Source organism: Chenopodium album, chromosome 13 (assembly GCF_948465745.1).
Source record: "Chenopodium album chromosome 13, dcCheAlbu1.1, whole genome shotgun sequence".
Classification (NCBI taxonomy): Eukaryota; Viridiplantae; Streptophyta; class Magnoliopsida; order Caryophyllales; family Amaranthaceae; genus Chenopodium; species Chenopodium album.
This window is the reverse complement of record NC_137846.1, coordinates 41,009,450-41,029,768: the sequence shown is the minus strand read 5'-3', so window position 1 is coordinate 41,029,768 and position 20,319 is coordinate 41,009,450. Positions and strand designations below refer to the sequence as shown.

The following is a 20,319-nucleotide window of genomic DNA, read 5'->3' as shown; positions in this document are numbered from 1 at the left end:
AAATTTTTTGTAAGTCGGGATGTACAGTTTTTTGCGGATAAATTCTCGTATCTTGAGTCACTTCCGGATGAATGAAGATTATTGTGGGAAAAATATTTCTCGAATCCGCTGATTTGGGATGAAGATACCGAATTTTTTGGGGGTTCATTTGATGTGCAAGGGGGAGGAGCTGCAACCGAAATAGCCCGCACCGCAGCCCAGCCGCGGCAGCTGCCGCCCAGCCACAACCAGGCTGCGGTACAGCTTGCTCGCCCCCCCATCGGGCGTTGGCAGTGGGCAGCAGCACCCACACCAGCAATCTACCTGGAGCGATGGAAACCCATCGGCCGCTGGAGCATGGCTGGGCGTACTAGTCAACCTTCTGCCCAACCCGATGGATTTCCATCGGCCGCTAGCAGCAGACCCTTGTAGCAGCAGGAAGGCTGCCAGCCACATCCAGCCACTGCTGGGCAGTCCTCGCCCCAGCCAGCCACGGCTAGGCAGTGCGACACAACCGCCACTGCGGGGCAGTCCGTTAGTGGTTCCCCGGCAGCCGGTGGTGGCCGATGAATGTGGTTTGCCGTCTCGTGAAGGTTTTAGTAGTGACGAGCGACCGAGTACTATTATTGAGCGAGAATTAGATGGTTCTAATATTTTTATTCACCCGGAACAATTGAGGATGAGTTCGTCAGAAAATTTGGGTCGTGGTCATCGTGAAAAACGACCTCCTTCATGGCATCGGAATTATGTTACTCATACTATCAGCACTGAAAATATAGACCCCTCCACATCAACTATCGACCCTCCTCAATCACATTCCTCGGGTAAACCTTTACCTATAGCTTGTCATGTTGAATATAATCTTTTTTCTATGAGACACAAGTGTTTTTTTTGCGACGATCACTAAGGGAAAGGAACCGTCTTCATTCAAAGAGGCGGTTAAAGACGTCGGTTGGCGTAAGGCTATGTAAGATGATATTGATGCTCAAGAACGCAATGGCACATGGACCTCTGTGGATCTTCCTCCCGGCAAAAGAGCGATTGGTAGTGGTTGGGTGTACAAAATCAAGTACACAAACAAGTCAAAGGTGGAACGTCTCAAGGCTCGTTTGGGTGTTTATGGCAACCGTCAGGTTGAAGGTGTTGATTATAATGAGACGTTCGCTCTAGTCGCAAAGATGACTACGATACATATCTTGTTAGTTGTTGCAGTATCTTTGAATTGGGAGTTACATCAGATGGATGTTCATAATGCTTTTCTTCATTGTGATTTGGATAAAGAAGTGTATATGCAGTTTCCTCCAGGGTGCGGTACACCGACACCTAGCAAAATTTGCAGGTTGCGGAAGTCTTTATATGGCTTGAAACAAGCCCTGAGACAGTGGTTTTCAAAGCTGTCGAGTGTTCTGCGAGCTTTTGGGTTTAAAAACTCATATTCTGATTACTCCCTATTTAGTTATGTACAAGGCAGTGTCTCTTTGCATGTTCTTGTATATGTCGATGACTTGATTATTGCAGGCTCCTCTCATGATGCTATTGTTAGGTTCAAAGCCTATTTATGCAAATGCTTCTATATGAAGGATTTGGGTTTGCTTAAGTATTTCTTAGGCATCGAGGTTACTCGGAGTCCGGAGGGTATCTTTCTTTCTCAACGAAAGTATGCTCTAGATATTTTGACTGAGGCAGGGATGTTGGGTTATAAACCCATTGACACTCCGATGGAGCAAAACCATCATCTTGCACATGCATCCGGTGAACCGTTTACTCAACCGGAACAGTATCGTCGTTTGGTTGGCCGGTTGGTCTATTTGTCGGTCACTCGACCAGAGTTGAGTTATTTAGTGCATGTTTTTGCACAGTTCTTGAGTGTTCCACATGTTTCTCATTGGGATGCGACCATTCGTGTCTTGCGCTATCTTAAGGGTAGTCTGGGACAAGGTATTTGTTGCGACCTACAACGGATTTACGCACAGCGTTTTGTGATAGTGATTGTGCGCCATGCCATTGACTCGGCGTTCTTTGTCAGGTTATTTTGTTTTCGTAGGTCGTTCCCCTATTTCTTGGAAGACTAAGACATCCTCGTCTGAAGCCGAATACAGGTCTATGGCTCTTACTTCTCGTGAGTTGAAATGGTTGAAAATATTGTTGTTTGTTCTTAGTGTTAAGCATTCAAATCCTATGCAGTTGTTTTGTGATAATCAGTTAGCCTTGCATATAGCTAAGAATCCAGTGTTTCATGAATGTACGAAACATATAGAGGTAGACTTTCATTTTGTTCGTGATGAGTTGATAAACGGTAATATTTCTACCTCATATGTTTCGACAGGTCATCAGTTGGAAAATATTCTCACCAAAGCTCTTGGACGTCAACAGTTTGGTTTTCCCCTACGCAAGTTGGCATTCGTGATTTACATGCTCCAACTTGAGGGGGAATATTAGAGTTTGGTTGGGTTAATTATGTTAATATTGTATTTATGTTATGTTTATCTTGTTAAGAGTTTTAGGCAAGTTATGTTTCCTATTGTATTGTGTATATATATTTGATTATTATATATGCAAAGGCTAAGCCGTTTTCTCCATATTTCCTTGAGTTTAACACTCTAGTCTCTACTACTACTGTTTTTATTTTTATTTTTTTTTGTATGCACTCTCTCCCTCTACTTTTGTAACCATATATAAAATGTATGTCCATGTTTTATGTTTACCTTTCAATTTTTATTTTCGTAGTTCACATATGTGATTGTGACTAAGGACATAATCGGTAAAACTAGTTGTAGTACTAATGAAATGTCCTATGTAGATAATTGTAAACTTTTCAAGGTTAGTTATCAAAGTACTCCGTAACTTATTAGTATTAGATTAGACGCACGTTTTACATAAATAACTGTTTTTTTATTTTTTATTTTCTTTCGACAATGTAGTATAAAGGAATAAACACCTGTCAAAATAGGAATACTCATATAATAATATAAACAATCCGTCGGTAGATTTTGCAAAAGTTTAGGAAAAATTAACAAAAATAATCCCAAATATTGCCTTCTTTCTCATTTTAATCCCAACTATATTTTAACCTAGAATAATCCCAACTATAAGGGGGCGTTTTTCAAAATACTCTCATTTACCTCTCATACCGGTTGTTTATTTATTTATTTATTTTCATTCTTTTCTTTTTTTTATCTTTCACTTTTCCTTATATCCCCACCATCTCCACCTGAAGGATTTAGCAGCTTTCCCTCTCTATCCTCCCCAATCCCCATCATCTCCATATAACACATTTTCCTCCATTGAATACTCTGTTTTTTTTTTTAATTAAATTTCAAAAATAAAGAAGTTATCACTTTTAGAAATTAATTAGTTGGATTGTTCTAAATAATTCCAAGCTTAATTTGTTAAAAAAAATTAAAAAAAAATCAACCCGTAATTGGATAAATGTTGACTCTCCAATTCTCAAAATGTAATTGTGGGTTACGATAGCTAATAGATCGAGGTTGGGTAGGTTTTTCGCCGGCTAGACATGGATGGAACGGTGGTTCTCTGTGGCTGGGCATAATGGAATGGTGGTTTCGGTGGCTGGGTTTGGCTAGAATGGTGGTTTTTGTGGCTGGGATTGGCCAGAATGAATGGTGGTTTCAATGGCTGGGTTTGGCTCGAATGGTGGTTTCGATGGTTGCGGGTGGCTGTATTTTGGCTAGAATGGTGGTTTCGGTGGCTGGGTTTGGCTGAAAAGTAGTTTCGATGGCGGGGAATGTCCGAATGAAGTTGTAGAGAGGGTGGTCAATGGTGGACAGTGAACTCTTATCAAAGAAGGAAAAAAGAGGGGTGTTTGTTATCTTTTATTATTAAAATAGCACTCAACATCAACTTCACACATCACTCTTTTTGCCTAAACAACAGGTTAAAAAAAGAGTAAGACTATTTTGAGAAGGATCACCCAATAGTTGAAATTATTCAAGGTTAAACTATAGTTGGGATTAAAATGAGAAGGAAGACAATAGTTGGGATTATTTTTGTTAATTTTTCCAAAAGTTTACTCTGGGGCCACAAACTGTTTTCTTTTCTTTTATTTTAATTTTTTAAAAAAAGCTTATAGCTAGTTCTCAGCTTAGTCAAATCACTAAAATTACTCGAAGCTATGGATGAAGATGCCTTTCGATGGGAAATCTTTTTGAGTTTTCAGGCCAGAAATAGATTATGTTCAATTTTTTGTTTTCTTTCATTCATCAGTTATGATGATGACATCAAGAAAAAGCGAAATGACACTCCTAAAGTTTAAAGCTCGTTTGTTTTATACGGAGAAGATAACTATAACTAATATATAAAGCTAAACTTTTAGCCCCAGGTCACGAGACAGTGATACTTGGCGTTCCAATTTTTTGCCAAGTGTCGTGCCACGTTGGATAGACTTAGATAGATTTTATAGGATAAAAAAAAAAGTTTAGAATTCCATTTACAATCAAATTTGGATAGAATTTTAGGATAAAATTGTTAGTTTAGAGTTTTATTTTAGGATACCAATATTTCATATGTACAAATTGAATTTTAATTTTATTCAAAAAAAATTTTTAGATTATAATTCTCAAAAATATCGTATAAATTTATTGTTTATATCATAATATTTTTTTGGAGCAGAGGAAGTAGTTCAAGACATAAAATATGCATTTTTAATATATACTAATCAGTTAAAATAGTATACTTCACAATCTAATATAATTTTATTGCTATGCAGACCTATCAATCAGGGTCGGGTCAAGTCATGAGTCATCTCAAATCGGGTCATTTTAGGTTACGGGCCAAACAATGTTTAACCCTTGTCCAAAGTTTTGGGTTCGGATCAACCCAACGGGCTTTGAACATTTTTTTTATTAATTTATTTTTGTCTAATTTTTGTAACGTATTTAATCGAACATTTTCACCAATAGTATTATTAGTCATTACATGCCTACTAGATAAAAAATCGTCATAAAAGCACATTAATTACTAACTAATTTTGAATCAATGATACTTCGTATATTTTAAAATTCGACATATAGATAAAAAATTTATCTTAAAATTTAATAAACATCCCGAGCATCGCACGGGGCACAAAACTAGTCTTTTATATAATTCTATTCGTGTTGTTCTTACATGGTGTATTTTTGTTTTGGACCTTGGCACATTGGATTACTTGCTTATTAATTTTGATACATTTTCTAAAAAAACAATCGTTAAATTCTAAGAGAACCCCAATAAACGTTAATGTACTCCCTTATTGTCAAATTGTAGGTCATCCTAATTAGCTTTTATAATTGAGGTGTGAAATAAATAGACCATGTAAATAGTATGTAACTTTTTTTTTCTCTCATGAGTTAGCCGTACCATTCTGGAATGAAGACAGTTTAAGGATTGTTGACCAGTTAACATTAGTAAATATGAGTTCGTAGACGATGAGAAAGCAATCGAAAGAAAAGCAGAAGCAGTTCAATTAGTCTAATCAATGAGCATGAAGGCTACCGATTTACTTTTTCTTCTTCAAATTACACCAACATCCCATCAATTTGACTCACGGTATTAGCAGGCATAAGAAGCAATTAATCAAGGAATAATCGACAAAAATATACACTTTCATACTCTTAGACAATATTTATATACAAGTTAGCCTCTCTTATGCGACTCTATTAGATCAGTATAGGAGACGAATGATAAAGCTCCTTGTACGATACGAAATAGCTTAGTTACTTGTATTTGTTATAGCTATAAGATGTTTGTTTAAAAATTCATATATGGATAATTTAATGCGCCATTTGTCAAAAATTAATTGTTATGTTAATGGTATAGTTTAAACCAGTGTTACTTAATTTACACTAAGCGAGTGATTTTCTTTACTTACTACAAATTGTTGATTTAACCATGAATCTATGACTATCGATATGCATGTCTTACCAGAATAAGATAGTAGCTAATTGGCGCGAGATGGTAGCTTTTATTTCATATATCCGATTAAAGAGAGGGATTACCCAAGGTGGCTAGATAAACCCAAAGAATGGCGGGTCGTGACTGAAGTCTATAGTGAGAAGATGATGGACCTTGCAACTACTCTTTTAGGGGTTTTGTCTGAAGTAATGGGCCTAGAAAGAGACACTATGACAAAGGCCTGTAAACAGTTGGACCAACGGATGGCAGTGTAATTCCTAACACCTACCCCCTAGTGTAGCTTCCACTACCTACACCTCCCCCTAAACGCAGCGTATAACATGCCACTAACCCCACTAACACTACAAAAATAAAAACTTTTTAGCAACTAAGTTTGGCAACAGATTTTTAAAAGGTTGCTAAATAGCAACGAATATAATTTTTTTCATTGTCTAATTAAAAGCGACATTTTATGATTAAGTTTTTTAATAATTAATGGCTACAAGTTTTTTATTTGTTGCTATTTAAAACAAATTGTCTTACTAGTTGTTACTAGATGGCATTATATTTTTCTCTTGTTGCCATATGGTAACAAACTATGGCAACAAATATTTTATTTGTATTGATTTAAAAACAAACAAAGGCAATGAATTTTTAAATTGTTGCCATTAGAAACAAGTCGTTTAAACTATTGTTGCTAGATGATAACGTATTTTTTATTTGTTGCCATTGGAAACAAATTGTGTTACTTGTTGTTGTTAGTTTATACGTAGGCCACTTTTTGCTATTATGTATAAAATTATTTGAAAACACCCTTCTTATTATTTGTTGCTATAATGACATCAAATAGAGACAGATTTCAATTTCGTCTCTAATTTAGAGACAGATTTTTGATTTTGTCCCTAATTTAGAGACAAATTTTTCAATTTCGTCTTTAATATTTCATTCACTTATTATAAATTATATGCATAGAAGTAAACAAATAGTTCTTGGTATAGTTGGTAAGAGATTCAACATGTGACTTTCAGGTCACAAGTTCGACTCCTACCAACTGCGATTCTTGAAAGTGGTGATTTAAAGAGCCTTACATGCAAAATCGAGCTGAGTTGACCAGACAACTAATATTTATGAGTTGTTGCTATTTTTATGAACCAACTTTAATAATTTGTTGCTATTTTTAGAAACCAACATTAATAATTTGTTGCTATCTTAGGAACTAACATTAATAATTTGTTGCTAATTTTAGAAACAACCAATGGTAATCTGTTGCCAAAGTTGGCAATGAATTCACCAAAAACAGCAACCATCATGGAAACTATATTTAAATGGATGCAATATTGCAAAAAAATTGCTTTGCAACTGGTAACCAAAATTCCATGGCAACAAGCCTTTTAGCAATAACAAATTTTTGTTTCCAACCCGTTGCTAAATAGAGTTGACAACGATTTTTTGGTAAATAGCAACGAATTTTTGGTGATGCTATATTGACTTAATTTTGTAGTAACCAATAACCGCAACCCACTAACCGCAGTTAAAAGTTAATAACCGCCCCTACCCAACCTATATATACAAAAAAAAACCCCAGCATTTTCTCTCTCTAAAACCTTCTTCTACAACATTCTTCCATTTTATCTCTCATAAAATTCAAACAAATTGCAAGAATTCCAGAAAAAAAAATTGCACAAAATTACTCAAAAAGTAGTACAAATGCCTGACATTCAAGGTGAAACTGCAGAATCGGAACAAGATTTAGCAAAAAGTAAGTAATTTTGTTAATTTTGTTCATTTTTTTTTGCAATTGTAGTACGATTTTATGTTGAAACCTAATTTTTTGTTCAATTTCTTGCGAATGTAGTGAAATTTCGAAGAAACACACTTCAGAGAAGAACATTGAAGATGAAACTGCAAAATCAGAACAAGATTTAATTAAAGAGTAAGTAATTTGTTAATTTTGTTCATTTTCTTGCGATTTTAGTGCAATTTTAAGTACGTAACCTAAATTTTGTTCAATTTATTGCAATTGTAGTATGAGTTTGCAGAAGAACACTTCAAAGAAGATCATTTTGCTAAATTTTTGTTAAATTTCTTGCAATTTTAATAAAAATTAACAAATTAGTAAAAATATTAACAATTAATTAAACAAAACAGAGATGCTGATGAGGAACCTCTTTAGTCAAGAGTAGAAAAATTGAAAAAAAAACCGCGAAAAGACTCCAATTGTAGATCCTGAACTTTTGAAAGATATTGCCAAAAGTGGTACGGATTTAAAAATGTCTCCAATTCCAAGGTATATGATCATTTACAGAACATATTATGTTCATTTGTTTATTATATAATGTTATAATAAGTTTGATTATATCATTGTTCAATAGGCTATTTGTATTTGATCATATTTTGATTATATCATTGTTCAATATGCTATTTGTATTTGATCATTGTTTAGTATGCTATTTGTATTTGATCATATATAATGTTGTGATGATTTTGCTTATATCATTAAAAATGATCATATTTGATACTTATAATGTTCATTTATAGATATAGTTATGATCATATATATGTATTTGTATTTGTTCTTTTGAGACTTAAACAAAAAATGTACATTTCATTGAAACATCTTGAACATATATGAATATGATAATAATCATCTCAATTGTATACATTCAAACTAATACTCTGTAATTAATTTATATTGTAGTGATGTACCATTTAGAGTGAAACACTTGCTTCAATTTAGAGATGGAAAATCTGAACCATTAACTCTAAAGAAGGTTATAGAACAAAATGAATTTGGTAATAGTTATCAAAGATACATTTTAAACAAGTAAGTTTATATGTATAAATATATTATATGCAATAATTGTACATTGTTTATATATATCAAACTTATTAAGTAATTGTTAAAATGTTAGTGAAAAAAAAAAGGTTCGAGTGAAATTTTTTATGTCAAAAACAAGACCACCAGAGACAAATCAACCAATAAGGTATAAAAACTTTATACCAAAATAACTAGTTCTCTTCCTCATTGTATAAATTAGTTCATACTTGAATGTCATATTATATAAAATAATTCTAATTTTTTTAGTGATCAAAGTGAGAATGTCTCTGGTACTCATAACACAACTGAAAGTGTGGCTGCTACTCATACCACAACTGACAAAGAGAGTAGGGATCAAAGATATGCTAATGCTCACTTTTGTATTCACAAGTGTTCATTTTACATACAAAATTTGTTCATTTTACATACAAAATTTGTACTAATAAAACATGTTCATTTTATTATAGATAAATGTCTATTTTGTGTATCATTTATGTGCATTTTTGTTTATAGTATTACTTAATACTGATTTTAACAAGCTAAAAGAAGTTCAATCAAAGGATCAGAGCAATAAAGAAAAGAATACTCCTGGCCAAAAGTAAGATAAATTAAATGTTCGTTTTCTATAGACTTATGTTCATTTTATATTGGTTTAGTCAAAGTTACAAATTCAAACATATTTTTAATATATTATCAGAAAACCCAAAAATGATGATCAAAAGAAGCCAAAAACAACAAACTTTAAAGGCGAAGATGCAACGAATACATTTAGACATAGAGGAAAACCCAAAGTATGTTCAAATTTAAATAACTAAATTAAATTAAATTAAATAAATAATGTATATATATGAAAATTTCATAATAATATCTCACATTTACAGGAAGTACAAAGAATCAACAATCGTAATTATGAAAAATCTTAAAAGAATGGAAAACGCAAGCAAGAAATTCAAGAAGGTAAATGTTCACATATATGTAATATTTCTATTTATTGTTTATATATAAATATGTTTATAATAATACTATTATTTTTGCAGGTGAAGAAAAACAGAAGCAAAAAGGGCCTTTTGGAAAGAAAATCCCTGAAAAGAAAAATGTGGAAGATGTCTTAATTAAGACATCACAGATTAAAGGTAAAAAATAATAAATGTTTCATAATTATTACATAAAATGTTCATTTTGGATATGTATAGTTATTAATTTTAATGTTAAAGAAGATTAATCAATTTCAATTTTGACTAATTTAAATTTCATAGAAGGACAAGAGGAAAAGAGGCAAGAAATGGAGAAAAGCCCTGAAAAGAATACTGTGGAAGATGTTTTTTAAAAGTCAGCAGAGCAGAAAGGTAAAAAATGTAAAATGTACATATTTATTAAATAAAATGTTCATTTTTGATCTACATAATAAATAATGTTCAAAAAGATTAATAAATTTCAAATTTCCCTGATATAATTTTTATAGAAGGAGAAGGGAAAAAAGGGTCAGAAAATGAGAAAATCTCTAAAGAGAAAACTATGGAAGATGTCTCTCAAAAGACAACAAAGCTGAAAGGTAAAAATTTAAAATGTACATATTTATTAAATACAATGTTAATTTTGGATCTGCATAATATTTAATGTTCAAGAAGATTAATTGATTTCACTGATAAAATATGCATAGAAGGACAAAAGGAAGATATGCCAAAGGCAACACAGATAAAAGAAACTACTGGAAATAAGAATGGTAATATTCATTATGTAAAATGTTTATTTATATTGTATATAATAAACATTTGTCATTCTATTTACATAAATGATCATTTACTATTTTTTATTTGATCATTTAATATGCAGCAGAAATGACATATGATTATTATGAAATTGAGGATGAGACTGATCTGATATCTGAAGATATGGTTACTGCACGTGTAAATGAGGATCCAGCTCCATCATCTCAAAAGAGTGAACAATCAAGCCAAAGGAAATCAAGATACAAAACAGTTGTAAGAAAAAACAAAAATAAAACTCCTGTTGTGCCAAGTAGAAGAGTTACAAGAAGCCAAGGTAAAGATAATACTTTTGTATTTAATGTTAAATAGAACATTTTTAACTTTACTAACAAAAAGTTTAAAAACACAATAGATGTTTTGTTAGATGAATCTGTTGAGGGAGGCCAAAAGGAGGCAACTGCTGATCCTGCTGAAAGATCCGCAAAAAAAGGTTTAGAAAGAAGAATTTCTCCAAGGACATCTCCTATTCGAAAGAGAGCTGGTGCACCTTTTGCAACACCTAATCCAATAAAAAAAATGGTAGGTGCCCCTGCTGAATATGCTGCAACACCTATTAAAAAAATGGCTGGTGCTCCTGCTGAGAAAGTTGTAGAACAACAAGGAAAAAAGGGTAAATGTTCAATTGATTAAAATTTTGTTATGTATTAAAAAATATAAAATTTGTATGTAATATATAAAACTTTAAAATTTATATAGGTGGAAGAAAGAGACCTGCAGGACAACTGTAGAATACTTCTAAGGTTGCTGGCAAAATAAAAGCAGGTATATAATGATATGTGATAAAAGTTCAATTTCAATGTATAGAATAATCATATATAAAAACTGTTTTGTTCATTTTTTCATTTGATTAAAATTCATTTAAATACATGAATAATCATATATGATGACTTTTATATTAATGTCAATTTTCAGCTGCCAAGAAAAATGTTGGGAAGAGAAAAAAAAATTCAAGAAGTGACATCTGATGAACCATCTCAAGATCCTTCTAATAGTGGTGATGACAATGAAGAATCTGTCTATAAAGCTGAACAAGAACCTGTCAGTGAGGAAGAAGATGAATTAGAGGAGGAGGAGGAGGAGGAGGTTGAAATTAAGCCAAAGAAGAAAAAGGCAAAGAAGGAGGAGAAGGTATTGAAGCTAAAGGCTGAGAAGAAGGTGCAAGAGTTGGTTGTGTATAAGCCAAAAGGTGAGGGTAAGAGAAAAAGGAAACAAAAAACAGAAATAGTTGAGGCGGAGGAATTTGAAGAAATTGATGAAGAAGAGTTTCAAGAACAGAAAGCATCAACAAGAGGGCGGCATGTGAAGTTGATGCAATGGATCAAAAACATGAGTGTAGAACAGAAATTACAGATAGAGGAGATTGGATTAGGAGCCCTACTTCAATCCAGTTACCTCAGTTGGACCAAAGTTTCAGTTATTGGATTTTGAACAGTTTTGAAGAAAACAGTCAAACTTTTGAACTTCTAAAAAATCAATCGATTGAAGTGGAAGTAGAGGATGTTAGAGTAGTATATGGTCTACCAATGGGAGAAATACCCATTGTTGAAGCAAAATCAGAAAAACCAAGTGAGGATTTTGAAAATTTTATGAAGAATTGGAGAGGAAAATGGAATGGAAATATTCCTTCTGTAAGCCAAATTGTGGCAAAATACATTGACAAAAAGTTTGAGAAAGACAGACCTGACAATGAAGATTTCATTACAAACTTTTTGGTGGTGGCAGTGAATGCATTGATAAAGTGCATACAAAACAATCGGTGCCATTACAAGTTTCTCCATTCAACAATGCACAAGGAAAAAATTAAAAACTTGAATTGGTATCAATATGTGTTTGATTCACTGATGAAGAACCATGTTGATTGGAGAAAACAGTCAAGGAAGGGATTATACAAAGGACCCTTACAATTTCTGATGTTATGAATAATAAAGTTCATTTTTTAATAATTGTTCAAATCTGTTTTAATAATTGTTCAAATATATATTGATAATTGATCATATAAAATATTCATTTGTTGTTTGATAATTGTTCAAATCTGTTTTATAATTGATCATATATAATCTGATAAATGTTCATTTAATTCTTTTGTAGCTATTCTATTTTGATAGAGTTTAGAGATTGGGTAAAAAGCCACCAAGAACAATCCCAATTATTTCTGTTTGGAAACGGGACATGGTTCTTGAAAGAATAAAAAATGAATTGGAATTGGGACTTGGTAAAGGGAAGATACTTCCTAGAATTGTTGAAGAAGCTGAAATCAGTCCTGAGGTAAGTAAAATGAACACTTTAAAATACATAAATGTTTATTTCTTTAATATGAAATGTATTGTTTAAAATCTCATAATTTCTTTATAATATAGATTTTCATGAATGATTTCATTGATGTGATGATTGAAACTGGTCGTTCCTTGTCAAAACTATCAAGTAAACAGATGAAAGCTAAGGAAATATTCCCCGAAAATGACTTGGTAAAAAAAGTTGTTGAGGTTATGGGGAAAGTGGCAACAGAACCATCAATCTTAAGCCAAGATGAAGAAATCTATGGCTCGGAAGATTTCTTAAATGCGATTGCAGAAGCTGAAAGGGAATTTTTTAAAGCAACTGATATGGAAAAATACAAAAAAGGAAAACAGAAAAAGGAGGAGTACAATATCAACAAAGCATTCAGTTTGGGACTTACTCCTCCATCTCCACAAATTGGTAAGAACAAAATAAAAGTGTTTAAATATTATACTCAATATATCTAATGATATGTTTAACTAACAATTTTTTTGTAAAAAATGAAATCAGATCCAAGTCATCCAACATCTACAACAATGGGTGTTATTGCAGCTGAAGCCTCTGCTTCTGTAGCAGTTGAAAATCCTACTGGAAAATCTTCTCCTATAGGTAAATTAAAAAGAAAATAATATGTTCATAATTATTATATATAATGTTCATATTTATATTTGATAATGTTCATGTTTATATTTGTTAATGTTCATTTTAAAAACAGCAGAGTGTTTTTTTGGTAAATAGAGAATTTTATTACCAAAAGGAAAAGTTACAACTTACAAACCAAAGTTGCAACAGCAACAACCACCAAAAGACCTGAACCAGGCTAAACCACCACCAACAACCTATAAACAAGCCTAGCCACCTTCTAGGAAGGGTTCTAGGGAGGTCTAGAGGCACCTACTGGACTCAGATTCCCAGCCACCTTCCAGGAAGGGTTCTAGGAACCAGGACCAGACAAAGAAACACTACAAAACCAGCAGAATAAAGAATCTGCAAATAACAGGCTAAAACCAAAACAATAAAAAGCCAATAAAAACAAAAATTACAGGATTAGCAGATGTCTATCAGCCTTAGAGAATCTACAAGCTACAGCAAAAAGAATGTCTCTAATCACATTTCCTGTAGACTTGCAGCTTCCTGTAAAGATCACAGCAAAGCACATCCCTAAAAGCTTGTTCCTAGGTTTAGATTTCCTGCAAATCTTAGAGACCCAAGCTAATTCAGCATCAAACTGGTTAACAGTTCTCTTATATCCCAAGACTTTGAGAACTTGCACCCAAACATTTTTGCTAAAAGAACAATCAAAGAACAGGTGCTGCACACTTTCAAAACTCTGATTACAGAGAAAACAGACAGGGTCACAATTGATATTCCAGCTAAGCAATCTGTCTTTAGTCACAAGCCTGTTTCTGACAGCAAGCCAAGTAACAAATAAGCTCTTTGGAGAGGCAGCATTATTGCAAATCACCCTTCTCCATTCAACCTTGGGAACCTGTAAATTAAGACACTGATAAATTTTCTTGATCTTTACCTTACCACATTGCATTACAGAATCCCAGTTGCCAATAGTGTCAATGATAGCCCTGCATTTCAAAATTCTTTTGAGAACCCAAGAGCATTTCTTAGGAGCATCCATACCCCACCAAGGTTTGTTTTTGAAAGAATAGGTGTGGACCCATTTGACCCATAAACTATCAGCTTTGTGAGCCAGATCCTAGAGTAACTTGGTGATAGCAGAAAGATTCCACTCAGGGATAGAGATAACATTCCACCCACCCCTAACCTTAGGAAGACAAACCTGAGACCAAGAAACTAGAGATTTCTTTGAGGGGTTAGCTTTCCCAGTCCAAAGAAAAACTCTAAATCTTGATTCAATTTCTTTTAAAATCTTCTTAGGAAGGACAAAAATTTGAGCCCGATAGGTTTGAATACCAAAAAGGACACTTTTCACCAACTGTAATCTACCAGCATATGACAGAAACCTGGCAACCCATCCATTAATTCTAGCAGTTACCTTATCAACCAAAGGTTTGCACTGAGCAATAGTAAGTTTCTTTGAAGAAAGAGGAACCCCAAGGTATCTAAAAGGGATAATCCCAGGAGCAACACCAACCAAAGATCTAAGAATAGCCTGCTCATTCTCAGGTAAACCACCAAAGTAAACCTCACTCTTATCCAAATTTGCAGAGAGTCCTGAAGCTTCTGAAAACTTGGTGAAAGCTTGGAAAAGAAGAGTAACAGAGCCACAGTCATCCCTAGAGAACATAAGTAAATCATCAGCAAACATAAGATGAGTCAAGTTCATTTTCTCACATCTAGGGTGATAACTGGAATCAGGATTCTGCTTCAGTTCAAAAAGGCATCTGGATAAATACTCCATCCCAATTGCAAAGAGGAAAGGGGACATAGGGTCACCTTGCCTAAGGCCTTTTCTAGCAGGAAAAGGTTTGGAAGGAATCCCATTGATCAAAATAGAGAAAGTAACTGTAGAAAGACATCCCCTAATCCAGTTAATAAACTGAACAGGAAAGCCAAGCTCAGCCATAACAGTTTCAAGAAAACTCCATTCAACTGAATCATAAGCTTTTTTAAGATCCACCTTAAGCATACACCTTGGAGTGATATACTTGTGGTTATAACCCTTTATTAATTCAGTTGCAAGCAATATATTATCACCTATATGCTTGCCAGGGATAAACCCAGCCTGAGCACTATCAATAATCTCATGAAGCACAGAAGCCAATCTAGTAGTCAAAATTTTAGAGATCAGCTTATACAAGACTGTACAGCAAGCAATTGGCCTGTAATCTTTGGCATAGGAAGGATTCTGTACCTTAGGGACTAAGGTAACAGTAGTACAATTCCATTGCCTAGACATATTGCCAGTGTTAAAGAAATGCAGCACACCAGCATAAACCTCAGATTTCACAATATTCTAGGCTTTCTTAAAGAACAAGGAATTGGAACCATCAATACCAGGAGCTTTAGTATTATCAATTCCCTTAAGAGCCAAGTCAATCTCTTCAATAGTCACAGGGGCAATAAGGGAGTCTTGAGCAGTTCTAGATAACTGCTTTCCTTTCCTCATTGTATTCAGATCTACCCTAGGAAGAGCAGAAGCTCTAGAACCAAGAAGTTTCTTATAGAAACCAGTGATCTCATCCTCTATAGCAGCAGGGGTCTTGAGAAGAACATCATGTTCTGTATATAAAGTGTCAATTCTATTCCTGCTTTGCCTTTGCTTCATGACTGAGAAAAAATAGTGATTATTCCCATCACCAAGCTGCATCCAATCAATCCTAGCTTTTTGTCTATAAACACTTTCCTGGATGCCAAGCCAAAGCTTGACATTTTCAATAGCTGCCATCTCCTAATTATACAAACCAACATTAGTGGCATCATTAGAGATTTGTTGTTGAATATCATTAAGATGGTTCTGAGCAGAATCAAGATTTGCATTAATGTTCCCAAATTTCTGAGTATTCAGAGATTTAAGAGCAGCCTTAACATGCTTGAGCTTATACCAGATGTCAACCATAGGATTTTCAGAAGTGGAATTTTGCCAAGCAGTTTCAACAATAGACAAAAAATTCTCATGCTCAGCTAGAAAATTAAGAAACTTGAAAGGTCTCCCTTTCCCAGGCATCACATTAAAAATCTCATAGACAATAGGGTTATGATCAAAAAGAGAGGGGGGTAAGTACATTGCTTCAACATGACCATAACAGTTAATCCACTCTTGATTAACAAAACCTCTATCAATCTTGGAGAAAGTTCTAGGACCTATATGGGCTTTGTTGCACCAAGAGTAAAAAGAACCCTTGCTCTTAATCTCAACAAGAGCCAGGTGATCAATACAGTGCTGAAAGTCTCTAGTCTCATAGTCAGAAACAACAACACCATTCAGTCTATCTTTAGCAGACAAAATAGAGTTAAAGTCTCCAGTACATAACCAAGGCAAGAGAGTACTAGGCAGGTTTTTAAGCCCAGCCCATAACTGCATCCTGTCTTGAATAGTATGCAAACCATAAACAAAGGTAACCATAATTTGAGTCTGCAGATCCTTAGTGCTAAGCAAACAATGAATAAACTGCTCAGTAGAATGAAGAACATCCAAAGTAAGACACTCAGCTTTCCATCCCACCCAAATTCTTCCTTTAGGAGAGTGAGAATAGTTACAATGCCAAGACCAAGAGATACCCAACTTCTTCTGAACACTCACACTATTTTTAAGTTTAACTTTGGTTTCCAAGAGACACGTAACATCAATCTTTTGATCAGAGAGTAGCTTCTTGACAGAAACTACCTTCCCAGGGTCATTAAGACCCCTTATATTCCATGAGAGAACTATCATTTCCCTAAAGAGGGATTACCATCACCCCCGTTAGGATCATCAGTTTCATCAACAATATCAACAACATCATCACTATTATTAATCATAGGAAGATAAGTGTTTGAGCTTGAAACAGGAAAAGTAATCTGCCTGTTAGCTTTTTTCTTTGATTTTTTCCTAGGAACTTGCCAATCTTCTGGTTTCTGAATCTGAACATAAGGCTCTGGGGTAACCTTAACAGGTTCCGAGACTTTATTCTCAGCAGTTACTGTCTTAGGGACCCACACTTTCTTAACCTGAGCTTGTGCAGTCTTCTGATCACCAGTATGCTTCTTCTTTTGTATAAGCCTTTGAGGAACAGTACAGTCATGCCCCACCTTGTTACATTTCTTGCAAAATGGTGGTGTCCATTCAAATATAACCTTAATTTCAATAAATTCACCAGCATGGCTCTCAACCCAAACAGAGTTAGGCAGGGGTTTAGTAACATCAACTTCCACAAGAAGTCTAGCAAAAGAAACCCTTAACTACCTAGATGTACATTCATCAGCACAAACTAGGACACCAAGCAAACTACCAATTCTACTTAAAGTTTCAGCTCCCCAGCAGTTCAAAGGCAAATTAGGCAGCTTAATCCATAAGGGAATAGTTCTTAAAATCTCAGCATGAAAATCAAACTTATCAGACCAAGCTTTAACAATGCCTGGTTTACCAAAGAACATATGAGGACCAGAGCATAAAATGGCATTCTTATTATCAACAGATTTCAAATTGATTATAAAGTATCCCTCATCATGCCAAAAAATGTCTGGTTTAGCTATATTACTCCAATTATCAGCAACAAACTTAGAGACAGCAGAAAGAGTAGGGGAATAACCAACAACATAGAAAATAATAGCATTACCCCATTTCTTATTACCCTCACAAATATCAGCAGAGCTAAGCTTAGCAATCGATTTGCCATCTCTAATCTCAGGAGCAACGAAAGACAGAGAGGTACCTTTTGCATTGAGCTTACCCTTGAATAAATCCTTCCATTCTTCAGTAGTAGCCTCAGGAACTTGATTCGAGCTATCAGGAACACCAGAAGCTTCAGGAATAGCAGTAGAAGGAGCTATCGGGTTCTGATTTTGCTTAGAAACCAATGGAACAGTAACCGCAGAAACCCTAGTTAGTGTTCCATTGGATCTAGCTTGAGATTGAGCAATCGAACTTCTATAAGACCTTTCCAGTATCCTTACCGCACCTCTAGATATCATTCCACCAGATGGATGCACCAGATGTGGAGGAGGAGTTACTAGTTCATCTTCTTCAGCAATCGGTTCTGATGATGAGGTTCCAGATTTTCTCAGATTATCCAGAGTCTTATCAATAGGAGCATGATTAGTGTTTTGCGAGTGAAGTTGAAGATTTCTTCTTTCGAGCCATGATGATGAAGAAGCTAGATGTAAACCCGACCTAGCAAGCTGAAATCGCCATGGAAATCGCCTAGAGAGAAAGTCAACAGAAAGTCAACGCTTGCAAAACAAAAAAAAAACAGCAGAGTTAACAGATCCAAAGAGCACTGAAAATCAAGCCTCTGCTTCTGTAGAAGTTGAAAATGGACATTTGTGGGAACCAATATGTTCATATATAAATTACTTTTTATTTAGGGAAGAAAATATGAAAAAAATCAACGAGAAGTCAAATGAAACACAACCAGAAAAGAAGATAGATGAGAGGTATAAATTACAATCCTTTATTTTCTAATTATATTAAATGTTCATTTGTATATACATATATGATCACATTCAATCATTATATGTTCAGCTCATCAAAGAGGCCACAGCATCAATCCCAAACTCTCCCTCTTGCTTTTAGATCTCCATACATGGTCAAATACAAAGATCTTTTTAAGGAAAGAAAACAATGAATCAACTTGTATGTGACTTTGCTTATAGTGGAGAAGATGAAAGGTAATTTGTTCATAATACATTAATTTTTTTGTTAGTTCATCGGGAAATTACTCATTTATACATTGTTTAATGTTCATTTACAATGCACTTTTTATATCATGATTGACTCAATCTCATAAATAGAGCAGAAATGAAAACACTTGGAGATGATGTACAAATAATGAATTGTGTCATAGATTCATGGGCAACAATCCTAAATCATAAGAACACAAAAAACAAGATATATTTCTCAACAATGCCACATGTAAGTTTACATCAATTATTTTTGATATTTATTAATCAACAAAAGGATTTATTAATTAATGTTTACATGTATAAAAATGCAACAAATTATGTGCATAAATAGAGTCTGCAAGGAAGGTGCAACAATGGAAAAAAGGTTTAAAGAGTTCATAGAAAGAATAGACAATGAGTTGAAGTTGTACAAAATAAAGAGCATTGTAGGATACAAACAGGTAACAAAAACACATTTTTTTTTATAATTTGTTCAATTGAAATGAATTAAATGTTCACTAACAATTTATTTGTTGTTCAGATATTTTTTCTAGTAGCAACTGCCAATCATTTTTTCGTATTGTGCATCAATCATATGAAAGATACCATCCATATCATCGACAACAGAAAGCTACCACAACATGTGTCAGTGCCTCAAAAGTATCTCGACCAACCAAATATGATTGTAAGTTAAAATTTTATAACATTGTGATAATTGACTAATTGTTTATTATATAATATTTAAATGTTCATTTTATGGTTGATGAATGTTGAATTCTATTTTGACTATTGTTTAATATAAATGTTCATTTGCTGATTGATAAATATTCATTTATTGATTAATAAATGTTCAAAACAGTTAAAAGGATTGGCTGCATACATGAAACACATTGGGTATGAAGATGCAAGTTCTATTGAAAATTATCAAATTGTATTGGAAAAAATGAAATGGCGTAGCAATGCAGACTACACAACCTATGGAGTCTACATCATGAAGCATATGGAAACTTTCATTGCTGATCCTAATGAACAATGGATTTGTAACCTGAAAGCAAACAGTGTAAGTATATCAAATGTACAATTATCTAACACATAATGTTCATTTATATAACATAGAATTATTCTTAACTTATAATTCATTCTCATTCACAGCTAGACCAAATAAGGAAACTGAGGATGCAATACACAGCTAAACTGATGCTTTTTGAAGAAAACACTGAGTCTATGATTAACAGAAGAAAAGCAAGAAAGTTGGCAAAGTAGTAGTATAAAATGTTCATTTATAAATAGCAATATAGTCATATTTCA

General features: G+C 33.9%; 1 protein-coding gene across 1 annotated transcript; it reads right to left on the bottom strand.

Moving 5' to 3' along the window:
- Positions 1–16,099: 16,099 nt before the first annotated feature.
- LOC145575513 (uncharacterized) lies at positions 16,100–18,692 on the bottom strand. Its single transcript, XM_081633374.1, has 4 exons — positions 18,613–18,692; positions 17,604–18,550; positions 17,252–17,555; positions 16,100–17,087 (listed from the first exon to the last, which is right to left on the bottom strand). The coding sequence occupies exons 1-4, from the start codon at positions 18,690–18,692 to the stop codon at positions 16,100–16,102; spliced, it is 2,319 nt and encodes a 772-aa protein (XP_081489500.1).
- Positions 18,693–20,319: the final 1,627 nt, after the last annotated feature.

Excerpts from the sequence above, each read along its gene's own strand:
- LOC145575513 (XM_081633374.1), bottom strand. The coding sequence starts at position 18,692 with ATGAACATATTGGTTCCCACAAATGTCCATTTTCAACTTCTACAGAAG. Across the intron at positions 17,556-17,603 it reads CCTAGTTTGTGCTGATGAAT|TTGATGTTACTAAACCCCTG; the intron begins GTACATCTAGGT and ends TTCTTGTGGAAG. Across the intron at positions 17,088-17,251 it reads ATTCAGAAACCAGAAGATTG|GGAAATGATAGTTCTCTCAT; the intron begins GCAAGTTCCTAG and ends ATCCCTCTTTAG.